The 15,886-nt window shown below is 37.5% G+C and overlaps 1 protein-coding gene across 8 annotated transcripts in view; it reads right to left on the bottom strand.

Moving 5' to 3' along the window:
• Nucleotides 1–15,886, bottom strand: part of CTNNA2 (catenin alpha 2) — a 1,048,744-nt gene that overhangs the window by 914,587 nt on the left and 118,271 nt on the right. For all 8 annotated transcript variants that reach the window (XM_019750020.2, XM_074332253.1, XM_019750019.2 and 5 more), the window contains one exon: nucleotides 4,020–4,126. In XM_019750020.2, the coding sequence (XP_019605579.1) occupies nucleotides 4,020–4,121 (102 nt within the window). In that variant the 5' untranslated portion in view covers nucleotides 4,122–4,126. The remainder of the gene's footprint in view (nucleotides 1–4,019; nucleotides 4,127–15,886) is intronic.

Genomic DNA, 15,886 nt, shown 5'->3' with positions numbered 1-15,886 from the left:
AGAAGAAATAACTTAAAATTGCAAAAAGATATAAAATTACATGTCCAAATTATATTATCAGATTCAACAGACATGAAATCATTTTGCACAATTGTCATAAAATTTTCAAAGCACTTACTCCCAGTTTCTGTGCTTACTGAAGACCAGTAACAAACAATTCATGCATCAGATTACACAATCTGAGTAGCCAGCACAGTCCCAAATCTAAGAGCCTATTAGTATTAGCTGTTTAAGAAAAATGTACAGAGCTAACAAGAATCATAATCAATTGAAAAATGTGCATAAATCTAATGAAATGTTTCAACAATTACATACAAAGATGTCCACTTCTTGATCCTTAGAACTTGTGAATATGTTACTTTAAATTTAGGCAAAGGGATTTTGCAGATGTGAATTAGGTTAAAGGTCTCAAGATAAAGAGATTCTTATAGAATTATTTTGGGTGGCCCCAAAGTAATCAAAAGCGTCCTCACAAGGGAGAGAAGAGGTAGGAGGGTTAGAGTCAGAGAGGAGATGTGACGGTAGAAGCTGAAGTCAGAAAGAGAGACTGAAGGTGCTATGCTACAGGCTGTAAAGATGGAAGAAAGCACCATAACAAGGAATAGAGGTGCACTCCAGATGCTGAAAAAGATAAGGAACTTCCTCCTTAAAGAACACAGCCCTACCCATGTCTTTGTTTTAGAACTTCTGATCCCTATAACTATATGATAATAAATTTGTGTTGTTTTAAGCTCTAAAATCATGGTAATTTGTTATTATATATTAGCAAGTGGAAAATACAGATTTTGGTTCTGGGAAGCAAGATGCTACTGTAACACATACCTGAAATGTGGAAGTGGCTTTGGAATTGATAATGGGCAGAGGTAGGAAAGATTTTGAGAATCATGACAGATAAATCCTGGATTGCCTTGAGCAGAACGTTAGTGAAAATATGGATGTTAAATGCCCTGCTTGTGAGGAATATGGTAGAAAAAGGCTATATTGTCTAAGAGAATATCTCACTCATTATAAATGGACTGTTAGTAGATATATGAATGTAAAAGGAGATGCTGGTGAGGGTTCAGAAGGAAATGAGGAACATGTTACAGTCATACTTGGAGATACCACGGGTTCAGTTCCAGACAGCCGCAATAAAGTAAGTATCTCAATAAAGTGAAAATCACATTAAAGTGAATATTGTAATAAAATGAGGCCTACAAAGGTTTTGATTTCCCAGAGCATATAAAAGTTATGTTTACACTATACCGTAGTCTATTAAGTGTGTAATAGTATTATGTCTATAAAAACAACATACAAACCTTAATTAAAAAATACTTTATTGCTAAAAAGTGCTAACCATCATCTGAGCCTTCAGAGAATCATAATCTTGCTGACGGAGGATGTTACCTTCAATTTGTATAAAACAATATCTGGAAAGTACAATAAAACGAGGTATGACAGTATTGGAAATTGGAGGAAAGGAAATCTTTATTATACATTGGCAGAAAGCTTACCTAAATTGTTTCCTACAATTATGTGGAATCAGAAACGTATGTGATGAACTTGGATATTTAGCTGAGGAGATTTCCAAGCAAAGTGTTGAAGGAGTAGCCTAGTTTCTTCTTCCTGCTCATAATAAAATGTATGTCTCTAAATGGAACAAAGAATTGTTAAGCTAAAAGGAACCGGGAATTGATGATGGGGACAATTCTCAGCCTATGCAGATTGCAAAAGGCACTAAAATTTAGAAGATTCACTTTTAGGAAAGCAATCTCTGTAGAGTAAGCAAATTTGAGTGTAAAGGCTCAGAATATTTTGTGCATGACCAACACTCTGTACAACTGAAGCTGAAGTAGGGTAATACTGTATGTCAACTATAAGAATATATATATATATTTAGTCACGGGAGGTGGAGTATAGCATAAGGAAGATGATTGATGGAATTGTAACAGTTACATAAGATGTCAGAGGGGTAGTAGCTTGGGAGAGGGGCGCTATCACTTAGGGAGGGGTGTAAACGTCTAACTATTATGTTGCTTTGTACACTTGAAACTAATAAACAAATAATAAAATAATATTTTGTCATACAGAAAGTTCTTGGAAGAGATTAGAAATGTGATTCATGGATTCCCTGTGTCAGTTCAGCAGTGGCGAAAAAAGTAGTTGCGATTATCCAGAAAAGTTCTGTGAAACAGCCTGTTTTCTAGTAGAGTGAGTCCCAGGGACATAGAGGGGAGAACCACAAGTTTTTTGTTGTTGTTTTTTTTAAGAATGTTGTATCAGTAGATAGAAACACTGCCAGTTTGGACTGGAAGAGGCACAGCAAGAATAAAATTCAAAAAGGCTGCTGGTCGCTCAACATTCTACAGACAGGAAATGGGCTAAAAAAACACTGAGGTAAACATAGGTGCTCATCTTTCTGGGGAAAAAAAAAATGTATATATACAATTCTTAGGATGAAGAACCGGGCCCAGAGGGCAGAGCTTCGAGCCACAGAGAATTATCCTCAGGCTTTGAAATCTAATGGAGTTTGCCCAGCTGGATTTCTAAATTTCTCAAGACTAGTGACCCTTTTATTCTTCTTTCGCTTTCTCCATTTTTAAATGGGAATGTCTACACCTATTATCTTATGCCTGTCCCACCAATGCATTTTCAGAGTATATAATTTGCTTTCTAGATTCACAGGTACACAGATACAGGTACACAGGTACACAGAATTTTGCTGGAGCATGGATTATAACCATACCTAATTTAGATGATTTAAATGAGATTGGATCTTTTAAACTGATAATATTTGGATGAGATTTTGGACTTGAGATGATGCTATAGTGGGTTGAGACTTTTGGGGATCTGGTGAATATGTTTTGCATGTAGAAAGGATGTGAATGTTGGGGGTTGGATAGAGGGCAGACTATGGTAAACTGAATAATGACCCCAAAGATGTCCATGACCTAACCCCTGGAAACTGTGACTGTGTTATCTTAAATGGCAAAATAGACTTTTCAGATGAGATTTGGTTAAGGATCTTGAGATTATTCTGGAGTATCTGAATGAGTCCAACGTAATTATGAGGGTCCGCATAAGATGGAAGCAGGAGGAAATATGAGGACAGAAGCAGAGGTCAGAATCAGAGAAGTATTGGAACTTGCTACATTGCTGGCTTGTAATATGGAAGAAGGAGCCAGATAAGTCCTGTGAGCTCTAGAAGCAAGAAAAGACAAGGGCATTTTCTGCTGGAGCCTCTAGAAGAAACGCAGCTCTGCCAATACCTTGATGTTAAGACTTCTGACCTCCAGAACCATAAGAACGTAAATGTGTGAAGTTTTAAGCCACTAAATTTATGGTACTTTCTTATAGCACATATAGGAAACCAATATGAAGCATCTCTACTTCATTTAGCATTTCTACAAATATACCATAAAAATCTTGAATTTTCATAGTTCATGAATTTCTAAGTTAATATAGCAAAGAATATGCTTCACAAGACACTAAAATTAACTTTTAAAAATCCTGAGAATATTTTTTCTGTTGACAGTCATCTTTTGGAAATGTGACAACACAAAAACGGAACATTTCATCATTTCAACATGATGAATTCTCCCTTGTGAACTAAATAAAAAGTAATTCAATAAATAATCTGTGCTCTTCAATATTCAATACAGCTCTTTGGAACTGTGCATTAGCATCTGAAAGTACACTAGGAATGGTTTATTTCTATTTTGAATTCATTGCGGCAAATGAGCGCCCCCTTCACCAAGCCCCCCTCTTTAATTATTTCATCAACTTAATTTCAAAAATCATATGAAGAGTTTTTTAAAAGCCACTTGAAAACTCGTTGGGCAATAAAATTGTCCACAGTTCAAGCAGTAATATACATTAATTAATCATCATCACAGCGTGATTTATTCACTCTTAAGCATTTCTAAGTTCTATGGAGAGTCATGACAAGAATGTACAAATGTCACAATAGGAACATATACACATGTCACAACAGGAACATACACACGTGACAAACGAAAGTGTGTCAACACATCCCTTACCTGTGTAACAAGTGGCTCCAGAAGCCTCTCCACTGTTAGTGTCCGGATTTCCAAACTTTTGGGGTCCCATTTTAAAATGATAGGTGAAGTTGCCGAAGTCATGCTCCCTATGGAAACACACAATGTCAGTTAGAAATAATGATCACTAAAAAAAATCTGTGACATTGGGGGTTCAAAATTGAATATGTCACCAAAACTTAGAACCTACTTGAAGATTGTGTCTAGTTCAAACTCGTCAAGTTAGCGATGGGGAAATCAGAACCAGAACTGTGCCAATATTGGAATCAGATTAGAAGCTAAGGGTTCCAGAAGGCATCTGAATACATTAGACAAACCCTTGGAACACGAATGACACCAAGATATTTTTACATACTCAGTATTTAGTACACATATGCATCTATATCTATCTGCTGGAAAAGACTTGGACCTTTTATTGGAGTAGTTTATGGTTTCAAGGTAGAGACAACCACAGCAGGTAACAGCTATGCCTCAGTGTGACCCGTGTTATAATCAAGGAGTACAGAGAAGGCTACGGGAGCACTGAGGAAAGGATACTGAAGTCACTCTGAGGAGACCCACAAAGACTTTCAGGAAGCACTGGAAACCCATTAGGATCACCAGATGTCAGAACGAAAGGCTACTTTGTTTTCTTCACATTGCATGACCATTAACAGAATTATACTCCATGTGGCAGCTGAGTTTCATTCTCTTTAATAGGAAAGCTATCTTGCAAACTGAGTGGCAATGGTTCTAAAAATTAGCTTGTTGCTATTTACTTGCTCTGATTACTCGCTGCATTTATATTCTTGTCCCATAACATTAGTGTTTGATAAGGTTATTTATTTCATTCTAAGGCAGTCCTCTCCTAAGAATCACTGATGTGCAGGTAGCAACCTCCCACACATCAAACACAAAATATGGTCCTGGCCTCAAGAGAATAAATTATACATTCTATCAGGGGGAGCATTTCTCATCGAGAAACTGACTGCTCTGGGCTGAACGTATTTCAACAACTAACCACTGGAAAGCACCCTTAGATTGTACAAACTGAATCTGATTCATTTGCTTTAATACCACCATAAATCAAACTGTTCATAGCTGTTCTCTTCTTTTGAATCAACGTCTCCACTCAATTTCATCCTTATAAATCAATGTAGATGATTATTTCTGTTAGAATTAACACTACAAAGAAAGCCTATCACAATAGGCACATGTCTCTTTACTGCCCTGCTACAGCTAATCCTTTTACAAATAGACCCAACAAATTTGCTTCAGGAAAAAAAAAAAAAAAAGGCAAAGACACAGCGTGCTGGTATTTTACCTCTCTCGAAATGCCATGTTTTAAATAAACTAAGGGTAGCAATCCAACCATATAGACTGATAAAGATTTGGGTTCCTTCACAACAATAGTTGGCACTCATACGCTGCCTAGCCTCCAAAAACCTAAAAATACATATTTCCCATTCACACCACCAACTGCTATATAGCAGCTGTGACATGCACGCCGTTCTGCTGCTGGCCAGCACACCTCCCTGTGCTGTGGCAGGAGGCAGATGCCAGAGGCTTACTACATACACAGAATATCCTCATCCTTGCTGAAGCCAGATCTACCTAAGTAATTTTGGTCTAGCATTTATGACACAGTGATTATTTCTGGAGACGTTCCCTGGAGATCTTTTTCAAGCTCTGATGGAATAATGAGTGATGCACAAGAAGACCCATAGGAAAGCTGGATCACTAGCAGTGAAGCGATTTTCACATGACAGTGAAGGATGCTGGGTGAGGCATTGCAAGGAATGACCATTATTCCATGGGCACACTTATGCATTTGAGCTGGTGGGTCAAGAAAGGCACACAAAATCTTTTATGAATGCTCCAATGCGGAACTGAAGAAATGATACTGCAAACATGCTGAGGCAAGGAACAAAAATGCTGGGGCAGTCACCTCAGAGGCACAAATCTGGCAGGCATCAAGTAGAAATGGGAGACACTGAACAAAGACCTCCGGACAACTGTGATCCAGGAAGCAGATAGACAGAAACTTGTGTCCTGAAGGTCACAGAGGCCCTATACATCTAAAGATGAAAGGATAGGAGTCACCAGGCAAATCATTTGACTTAATTTATTCCTTTGGGGATCAATCTTCTCAGCCACTTCTTGTGACACAGGTGAAATTTAGTAGCAAAAAGCAAAGAAGGTTATATGGTATTAATCTGTTGAAGGGGAAAACCTAGTCACAGGAACTTTAAATGCACTTTGTCTAGCCATGCAGTTTTTGATACGGTTTGGACTAAAACTGGGATTCGATCTCTATCGTATTTTTCACAACGTGGTTTCACACCCCAATTCACAAAGACCAGAAGTGCGGATCGAAGGGGGCACTGCAAAATCTCTACCTCTAAACCCAAAAAGTTGATAGCTAAGATTCCTGTTGAATTACCTCTGAGGTGCGGCTTAGCTTCACGTCAGCTGTTGAGCATGAAGTAGAGGAAAGAAGCTCCTTTGGCTGCAATATTTGAGCTGGTATAAGCTTGCCATCTGTTGTTGCTACAAGTGTTTGTGTCCTGCTATTTTGGGCACACTGGATTGATTTCTGCTGTATGTATTAGACCTTGTATTAGAAACATTTCCCCATCCTCAGCCATTTGAAATTGCATAAAAACAGAAGAAAATTGATTCCATTCCAGGTTAATGATCATAACCATAGCCTTCTAGATTCACCTACTGATGATCTTTGCCTCCACAGTGCAAATAAGGACAAATGATGGCAGAGAAGAGAAAAAGAGTCAAACATCCTCTACATCAAAGAAATAAGGCAACTGCAGCCAGGAAGTAGGAATGACAGTTTGGTATATGGTCCCCATGACAAACACACACAAGGTGACTGACTTTCAACCAACAATGTCGTCTCACTTGTACTTTCAATAATAACTATGAAGAGCAAGGAAAACACATAGGCTTTTGAGGCTGACTGGATTATTATTCAGTAAATAGTCCCTCCCTCCCCTATTCCTCACCTCCATGAAAAGAGAATACTTCCCCAGCTCATTGATATTGAGCTTTGGCCTATGGAATGTTAGAAAATATGATGTGAACAGACATTTGAAATGTGCTTGCTTGGTTAGACTCGCCCTCTTATGCTTCTGACTTCTGCAGTAACAGCCACGGATAGCCCACTGGTCCAAAAAGAAAGAAAGACGTACAAGTATGAAGCGAACCCAAATCCAAGCTGAAGCTGGAGCCAAGCCCGGCTGAGTTACGTCTGGCCAGCCAACTCCCAAGCAAACCAAACACACAGGATTAAGAAATAAACGCTTGCTGTTGCATGTCACTGAGATTTTTGTCACTATCTGTTATTCGGCAACAGACACACAGTGATGTCAAACAGACTTTTGTTTGAATTGAAACCCTACAATTTATTAACTCCATGATGTTGTCCAAATTACGTAACCTTTCTGAGCTTCTGTTTCCTCAAATGGAAAATCATGATGACTATTCTAAGTTTAAAGAACTTAGTGGATAGAAAACATTTCTGGAAATATTAGTTATTATTAGTGTGGTTAGTATTTTCAAAATCAACATATCTTTTTTGCTATGCTTTATGTCCATGAAGAATAAGGGAACACCCATTTAAAACATATCCAGATTTACACTCCTCTGCGTAGAACAACAAAACTGACTCAAATAAGAAGGCAAAAGAACAAATTAAAATGTGTAGTCACATCACCAGCCTTTCCTCTTTCTAAGGATGAAATGACACTGAAGGGGTCCAAAGTTTTGCCTCCCCAAAATGTGCCTTTTGGGACATTGATTTTAAGGTGGCTATTAAGAAACAAAAGATTCAGAAAGAACCTTTGAGCCTCAGAGATGAAGATGGAAAGGCCTGGTGCAGGAAGGGACTCCTAACATTCATATTCACCTTAGCTTTAGCTAGAAAGGCTCCAAAGAGGGGGCTGTAAGTAGATCCCCATGTGAACCATTATTTCTGGGTTGCCCAACAGGAATTTGCTTGCCACGTGTGTTCCATGTGTTCTGTTCTTTTTACCTACCTGTAAATTGCCTAACTTTCCCTTTCCGAAATCCCATCACTGCTCCCTTTCCCCTTTGTCCATAATGGCATATAAACATCAACTGCCCAATGCCTTTTCCAGTCACATTATGGCACCTTCGAATGTGCATTGATATAATCAACATTCAACATTTTCTCCTGTTAATCTGTCTCTGTTAATTTGATTATTAGCCGAACTAGAAGAACTTAGAAAGTGGAAGGAAAATTCATATTTTTGGCCCCCACCACACATTGTCTCAAATCAACACTACACATCTGTACAAGTAATGCAGTCTGTTTTGCCCACAAAAGAGATTCTATGTAAAGCAAGTACATTTTTTCACAATGATTTAATTTTTTTGAATCACATATTTTACTTGCTTTTAGTAGGGAGACTTAGAATACTTACTGGACATACTGAAAGAGTGAAAAGCTGCAGTTGTAAAAGCAAACCCATACGTAACTGTTTCCAAAGAAACTGTCCCTAAATAACTTGAACTTACATGAGCTAGAAAAAGAAATCCTCCAAATATTTAATCTGAAATACAGTAATACTTCTGATCTTCTGTTGTTAACAAAAGAAGAGACCTCTAAGATCCACGTCCCCTATTACAAGAGGGACTTTTTTCTGGAGCGGAGGTGAGTATATGTGGAAGCACACAGGCATCACAGGTAGGAGTAGAAGTTGAGACATGAAAATAGAGGAGGCATTTGATTATCCTGCAGACATCCCTAGAGAGTTAAGAGCACCCTGATTCCCACCGCAATATACTTTCCTGCAACAGAACCAGGTGTAAATGGAGGCAGGGAGGAAGGGTATGGGGTACTCTTTCTGGGGGTAGACTCAGTACGGGAAGGCATGGGCTGGCAGCCTAACTGTTGGCACATCCTACTTTGACTTTCCTCCATAGCTTTGCCGAATTGCAGCTCATTTCCTCCTACTTTGACTACAAAGAGGCAGCGGGAAGCCCATCACTGTCCTCTACATAACAACCATTCAAAGCCTGGGCTCAGTGAACTGAGAGGTGACATAAATGCAAGTAGTTTTTATTCAAAACTGAAGTAAAGTGTAATTTCCAACTGTTCTTTGCTACTTGCAGAGGAAGGGGGCAGGACGGTTATCTCCGCTACCATGAAAGCAAAGTTTAACACTACCCTCAAGTATTAAAATATGTGCAATACCTAAACCCATACTTTTAATAAAATACCCAAAGAAACATTGCTGAACAAAATGTCATTCTAATAACTTCAAAAGGTTGTAACTATATTTCATATCTAAGCATAAAATGCCTATACTTCTAAGGTATTAAGAATACCTTAATTAAAATTTAAAAAGCATATGTTAAATAAGTATCACACTATTATATCCTCTTCAGAGTCTCTTACTTCTTCCATCCAAATAAACAAAACTTCAACAAAAATAGATAAATAAGTAAAAAATAGTAAAAGGAGCATACGAAGAAAGACTTTCAGGATAGCAAGTTTGGACTACTAATACATAGCCTAGAGCTTGCTGATTAAAAAAGAAACAACCATGTCCATATCTTACTGAAATGGGTTTTTATACTTACAAGACCGTACTCATAACATTTAAAACTATATGCTCACTTAATAGAAATTCACTCCTCCTGCAGAATGCTAATAGGAACTCAGTAATTTGAAATTCAAAATGAAAGCTACTATCTGTCAAATTTGTTTCATTGCTTTTCACTTTACTCATAGCCTCATCATTTAAATTCATTTTGGAGCATAAACAGACTCAATCTACTCCTAATTTATGGCTTGTTTTCCACGTGGATGTGAACATAAGTGATAACCACGTAGGCAGTACTTACCCTACGTGCACCGTTAGGTTTCCAAAGTCCCACAAAGGACTCAGTTTTTCTAAACAAAACATACTTGACCAAAGCTTAAAATTGCTCTGCCTGTCTATTATCCTTCAACAACACTGCAATTCAGATTTGGACAACAGATTTCACAAGCTGAAAATAAGAACTCTTAATATTTCAGACAACACGTTTTGAGGAATTATCTTTCTAGTCCAAAAGTAACTTCAAATTATTTAATAGGAACACAGCTTCTTTGGCAATTAATTTATTCTGTGTCCTTCTAACCTCCTGTAAATTACAATTTCACATAAAATTATTATATAATTCTAATCTTCACCAAAATCTCGGTATTTCATATTCAGATTACAGCAAAATAACCACCAAATGGCTGTTCTTATCTTTATTTAGTTCTTTAGTATAATTCAGTCCCAACTACTGATCTGAAACAGTCTTTTTCTGGAGGCCAAAACAACTGCTTGACTCTCTCCTCCAACAAGTCCCAGGTCCCCTTAGTAACAAGAGTGGCACTCCACATTCTGACCAGGGTCTATTGGATCTTATTGCTTTAACCTAAGTCTTCTACTTGGATAAGGTTTGGACCCCATTGTAACACATGGTTCAGGCCACCTCCCAAAGTCTCCACCAGGAACACCTCCCGTTTTCCCCTCCAAGACCCACTACTGACATTTTCACACCGTCTTCTCCATAACCCCTAACTTACTACGGGATTTACAGTCAGTAACAGAAGAACTTACTGTACTCTTAACTGGCTCATTATTAAGAAATTGACAGGAGTTTTTACATAACTCTCTAGATTATAAACTCATTAGGACACACAACAAGATTTTACTTCTTTTCTGTCATCTGTAGAATACAATAGGGTGTCAGTTCCTTCATAAATGTTTGATATGCACACATAAAATATGATGCAAGTATTTACCTAATTCTTTTCACGTATCATTTTTTTTTTATCTTTTCAATAGTGGGATACATTTCCTAGAGTAATAATTTTAAAAATATATTTCAATATTTTGAATGTATTATTAATACATTCAAATATTTTGAATGTAATAATTAGTACAATATTTTAAACGTATTATTTGTTCAGTACTTACTAGAGACCTTAAATGAAATCTTGGTATGGTTTAGAGAACTAATTTATATTCAGGTGTTTTTTAATTTACTTATTTTTTAAAAAATATATAGTTTCAGTACTTATTTTAAGTGGCTCACTAGATCTTACTATGTTTTAAAACCAGGTGTCATTTTTGTTGAGGAAAAAGTAACCTTGGAGCTTCCTCTGGCACACTAGTGAGGTCTGCATTGATATTTGATTCACTGCCAAGTTCCACATGAGGATCTTTTTGCAAAGGATTGCACAAGCTCTGCAAGTTGGCCCACAGTACCTCTTAGGATGTATTCTGCCTCCTCATTGACCCAAATTGCTTTTTGTCCCCAAGGCCCAGTGACTTTTTCTTCCTCTGAATTCTATTGGTATTCCACCTAATTAGAATGACTGCCACATAATATTGAATTTAAATACAAATTGCCTTGTGTTGCTCTCTATCTGCTTTATAGAAGTTTTATCCTCTCTAATACACTCAGGGACAGGGACTCTGCCTCCTTCACAATGATTAGAACAATGTTGGGAATTTAATAAAAATGTTATGAGTACTCATAGACTTCATTCTTTGCCAACTTCAAGTCTCACAATCACACACACACAAATGAGTATAGTTAAAATTCAGTACCAATAATCTTATGCAGAGAAAGGAGATTTTCAACTCAGAATGCACGCCTTTTGATGCCACTTATCTGAACAACAAAACAAAAAGGGGGTTTCCTCCCTCAGAATACGTTCAGTATTCTAGCAGAGAAGTTAATCCCATATGCTCCAATTCTTCCTTCCTTCATTCATTTATCCATCCATCCATTCATTCATTCAGTGCATGTGTACTAACCACCCAATGTGTGAGGCCCAGGCAGGTGCTGTGGAAAACATCAAAGTGTACCAGACTTGCTTAATGCAGATTGGTGAGATAAGACTTGCTCTTACTCTTCAGTGTGTAAAAGCAGGAAGCATCCACCAAGAGAGGAGTGCTCCGAGGGTGGGCTCAGCTGGGGATAGGCATCTGTAGGGCCATTATTCTTCCATTTCAATAGGGCACCTGGATCAGGTGATAGAGAGGTAACCAATGGCACCAAATTCCACATGTATTGACAGAGTGATATTGTGCAACAGAATAATGGCAAAATAATCAGTGCTCCTTTGAATTGCTGCCAGAAAAATGCTAAAACAAAAATGAGCAAGATCATGAAAAAACATTCAAGTAACCCCAGGATGGGAAGTCAAGAGGACAAAGTAATCATAATATTAAGATATGATATAACGAAATAAAAGCAGATATTTAGATAAGAACTATTTTAAACTGTTAAGTGATTATAAAAATACTTAGTACTTACAGACTTGTGTGTTTTTTTTAAGCAATCTCTACTGGGTTACTGTATTTTATTTTAAAAGTCAACACTAAATCCACACACCTGCTGGTGAATGAAGTAGAAACTCATAGAAAAAATATATAAACCTAATGCCCTGCCTCTTTCAGTTTCCCATCTTAAAGTGGCTTATCCAGCCACCTGGTCTAACGTAAATAACTCCTGCTATGCCTCTGGTGACAGCTACAGCTAATGGGAGATGATTTGCCCTGTGCTATCCTTACCCCTTTCAATTGAATTACTGGACTTGAAAAGTCATAACACACTATAGCAATTATATTTGCTTCGAAGTCTTCTATAGTGAGGATTGATATTTCAGAACCAGTGTTACTCAGCATATATGTCCCCTGGTAAATCACCTTATGAAGCTTTTTGATATCAAGAGTCATATGTGAGAAGGGGAAACAATACTCTAGGTTTCCTTCTGCTCATTTATGGCAGTTAATTTTAGACTTCGGGCCAAGAAATACTTCAAGTAATATACTTCTGTAAAGACAAAAATAAAATGTTCCATGTCAAATCTGTATATTTCAAGGTAGTAGTCTTTTCCATGCAGTTCATGATATTTACATTCATAATAACAAAGATTTCATTGAACACACCCGATCACTGGCCAAAGTGTATTATCATTATTATTTTACAGATAAGGCAACTAAAATACAAGGATACTAAGTCTCTTTCCTAAGGTTAATGGAATTCAACCAAGATTTGTACTAAATCTGTGCTTTTCCCAACAAGTAATGCAATTCCCTGGTGAAATACTTTACTTTGAGGATCAGACAAATTAAATCACACAGCTTCCAGGATCTTCACAGAAATAGGTGGGTAATAAATTCCTGATGGGTTATTTAAGGTGACTAAAGCACTGGGGGACCATTCCTGACCTTTCAGTTTGTCACAAAAGTCTAGATCTTTCTAACAGGCATCTCTTGACACCATTCTCAGTATACAAGTGGACAGAGAATGGATCTAATCCAATATGGCAATTCTTTGTTTCATGCAAATTCAAGAAGTCTTCATCAGAAGACTGAACACCTGTGGGTATCGGCCATCTTCCTTCTGCAGTTACAGAATCACCTCAGGTGACCCACCAACAAACTTAGCATTTTTTCCACTCTCACGTCCTTCCCTTTTGCCTAATCGGGGCTTGTTTCCTTTTTCCTACACCCCATCCTTTTCTGCCTCCTAAAACCTCACTCTGTCCATTACAAACTCTCCTTTGTATCATCAAGTAATCTCCATTTCCTGGCTCCTTCCAGTCAGTGGAGAGAATTGTCCAACTAAAAAAATGAAAATACAAAACGAAACAAAAACCTTCTCCATCTTACTCCTTCCTCTCTTGTTCTCCTATGCTTCCCTTACCCTTCACAACCTGGCTTCTTGACAGGGTGATAATGCTCACTCCATTTCCTCACTACCTGCTCATTCCCCATCCCACAGCAGTCTGGCTATTGCCCTCACCACTGCACCGAAATTAGCCCTGTGAGGTTACAAGTGATCCCTAGGTGCTTAATTCAATGGACACCACGTGCTTTGCCAGCTTAAGTACTAAAATAGGAAAGATGTGAAGATTATGCTCTCTGGGCAAGAATGACAAGTAAATGCATGCAGAGTCTCATTTTTATAGTAAGAAATCATTTTATTATATATAGACATATATCTAGACACAGAGAATATATTTGCATAAACAATGTCTGGAAAGACATATATATATATACATATATATATACACACATATAAAATTTAGAAGTAGTTATGCTGCATGGTGGGATTTAGGGCAATTCTTAAATTATACATAATTATATATGTATATTTTTCACTTTATGTATTTATATGTACAAGTGTATATATGTATATATAGTGTGTGTGTATATATGGGTGCATGTGTGTGTGTGTGTGTGTGTGTGTGTATATATATATATATATATATATATATATATATATATATATTCAACTAACAATGATCACATATTCTTTATCAAAATAAACATAAATAGATCACCTCAAAATATCCAGTAGCGTTTTTTTACTTATCTTATTTGACCTTTCAGTGGTATTTGACAATGTTAATATTGTTCAGTTTTCTTGGCTTTAAGGATACCAGTCTCTCCTGGTCTTCCTCTGCAGGCTTGGTATCCTGTCCTCAGTCTTCTCAGTGGCCTCCTCTTCTATATCCATACGCTTTATGTTGGTACCCTAGACACCATCATTTTCCCTTGTCTCTCTCTGCTCTACACACAGTCTCTGAGTAGTCTCATTCATGTTAGTGGTTATATTATTCTGAAAACTGCCAAATTTATTTCTCTAGCTCAGATCTCCTGCCTCTATTCCAGCCTCCTATAGGCAATCATTTACTAGTTTTCCAAACACTTCAAAGCAACATGTTTGAAAGTGAACACATCATCTGTCACCCCAAATTGTCCAACTTCTGTATTCCTAGGTCAGTGAACAGAACCACTACCTATGAAGCCCTGTCAGAAATGCAGGTACCATTTTTTCTTTCCCTTCTCTTACCTTCTACACCAAAAATTTCATCAACTCTTAATAGATTAGATCTCCAATATTTCACAAATACCACTTCTTTTTTCCTCTATCAACACTGTCTTAATTAAGGCTGTCATCATTTCTTCCTTAGACTACTGAAACAGCCTCTTGACTGGTCATTTGCCTTCAATCTTACTCCCCTCTAGACCTTCCTCTATTCTGCAGCCTTAGTGGTTTTTACAAAATATGAATTGTATTATGTCGCTCTCTGTTGAAGTATCTCTGATGACTCCCATTGCCTACGGATAAAGTTGCAATTACATTTACTGACCTCCAGTAGAGACTTAGTTCTCAGCATTCATCCACCTTGCATCTTAAGTCTTTGTGAACTACAGATTTAGTGAACTGCTAGCTGTTCTCCAAACTTCCATATTCTCTGCCGCCTACAAGCCTTTGGCCCTGTCACTCTGTTTACAGAGAAGCCCCTTCTCTGTTTTCTGCACTTGACCTACTCTGATCATTGAGTTATCATTGAGACTCAAGTCAGGCATCATTTCTTGACCTGCTCAGACCTACATTGTTCTCAGAGTACATCAGACTTCCTCTACTGTGGTATAAATCATACACTATTTTAGTTGTTAATGCATGTGTCTCTTTCTCACTAGAATGTTGAGATCCTTGAGCACAGGACTGGAAATTTAATATTTCTTTTGAATAAACACAGAAGTTTATGATTGGCATAAAAGAGGCAACCCCTTCCCAGATGATGTTATGTGAGGGAGATGTGAAACAGGTCTCTTAAACAAATTTACCCAAAAATGATTGTAGTGTCATTCTTCAAAAGTCATTAAACTAAATCTAGCTATATCTAAGGGTATTTGTTCAACCCCAATACTGACAGCTTAAAGAGCTCAAAATTCAGGAAGAGCTCCAGGAAAAAAATTTCAGAACTTGAAATAGAGTCATCCCTACTGACAAGCATAAGGCCTTTTGAGCAGGCACTTTGCTGC

Source organism: Rhinolophus sinicus, linkage group LG05 (genome assembly GCF_036562045.2).
Source record: "Rhinolophus sinicus isolate RSC01 linkage group LG05, ASM3656204v1, whole genome shotgun sequence".
In the NCBI taxonomy this organism is placed as follows: domain Eukaryota; kingdom Metazoa; phylum Chordata; class Mammalia; order Chiroptera; family Rhinolophidae; genus Rhinolophus; species Rhinolophus sinicus.
Note: the sequence above shows the minus strand (reverse complement) of the source record. Positions and strands in the feature narration are given on the sequence as shown.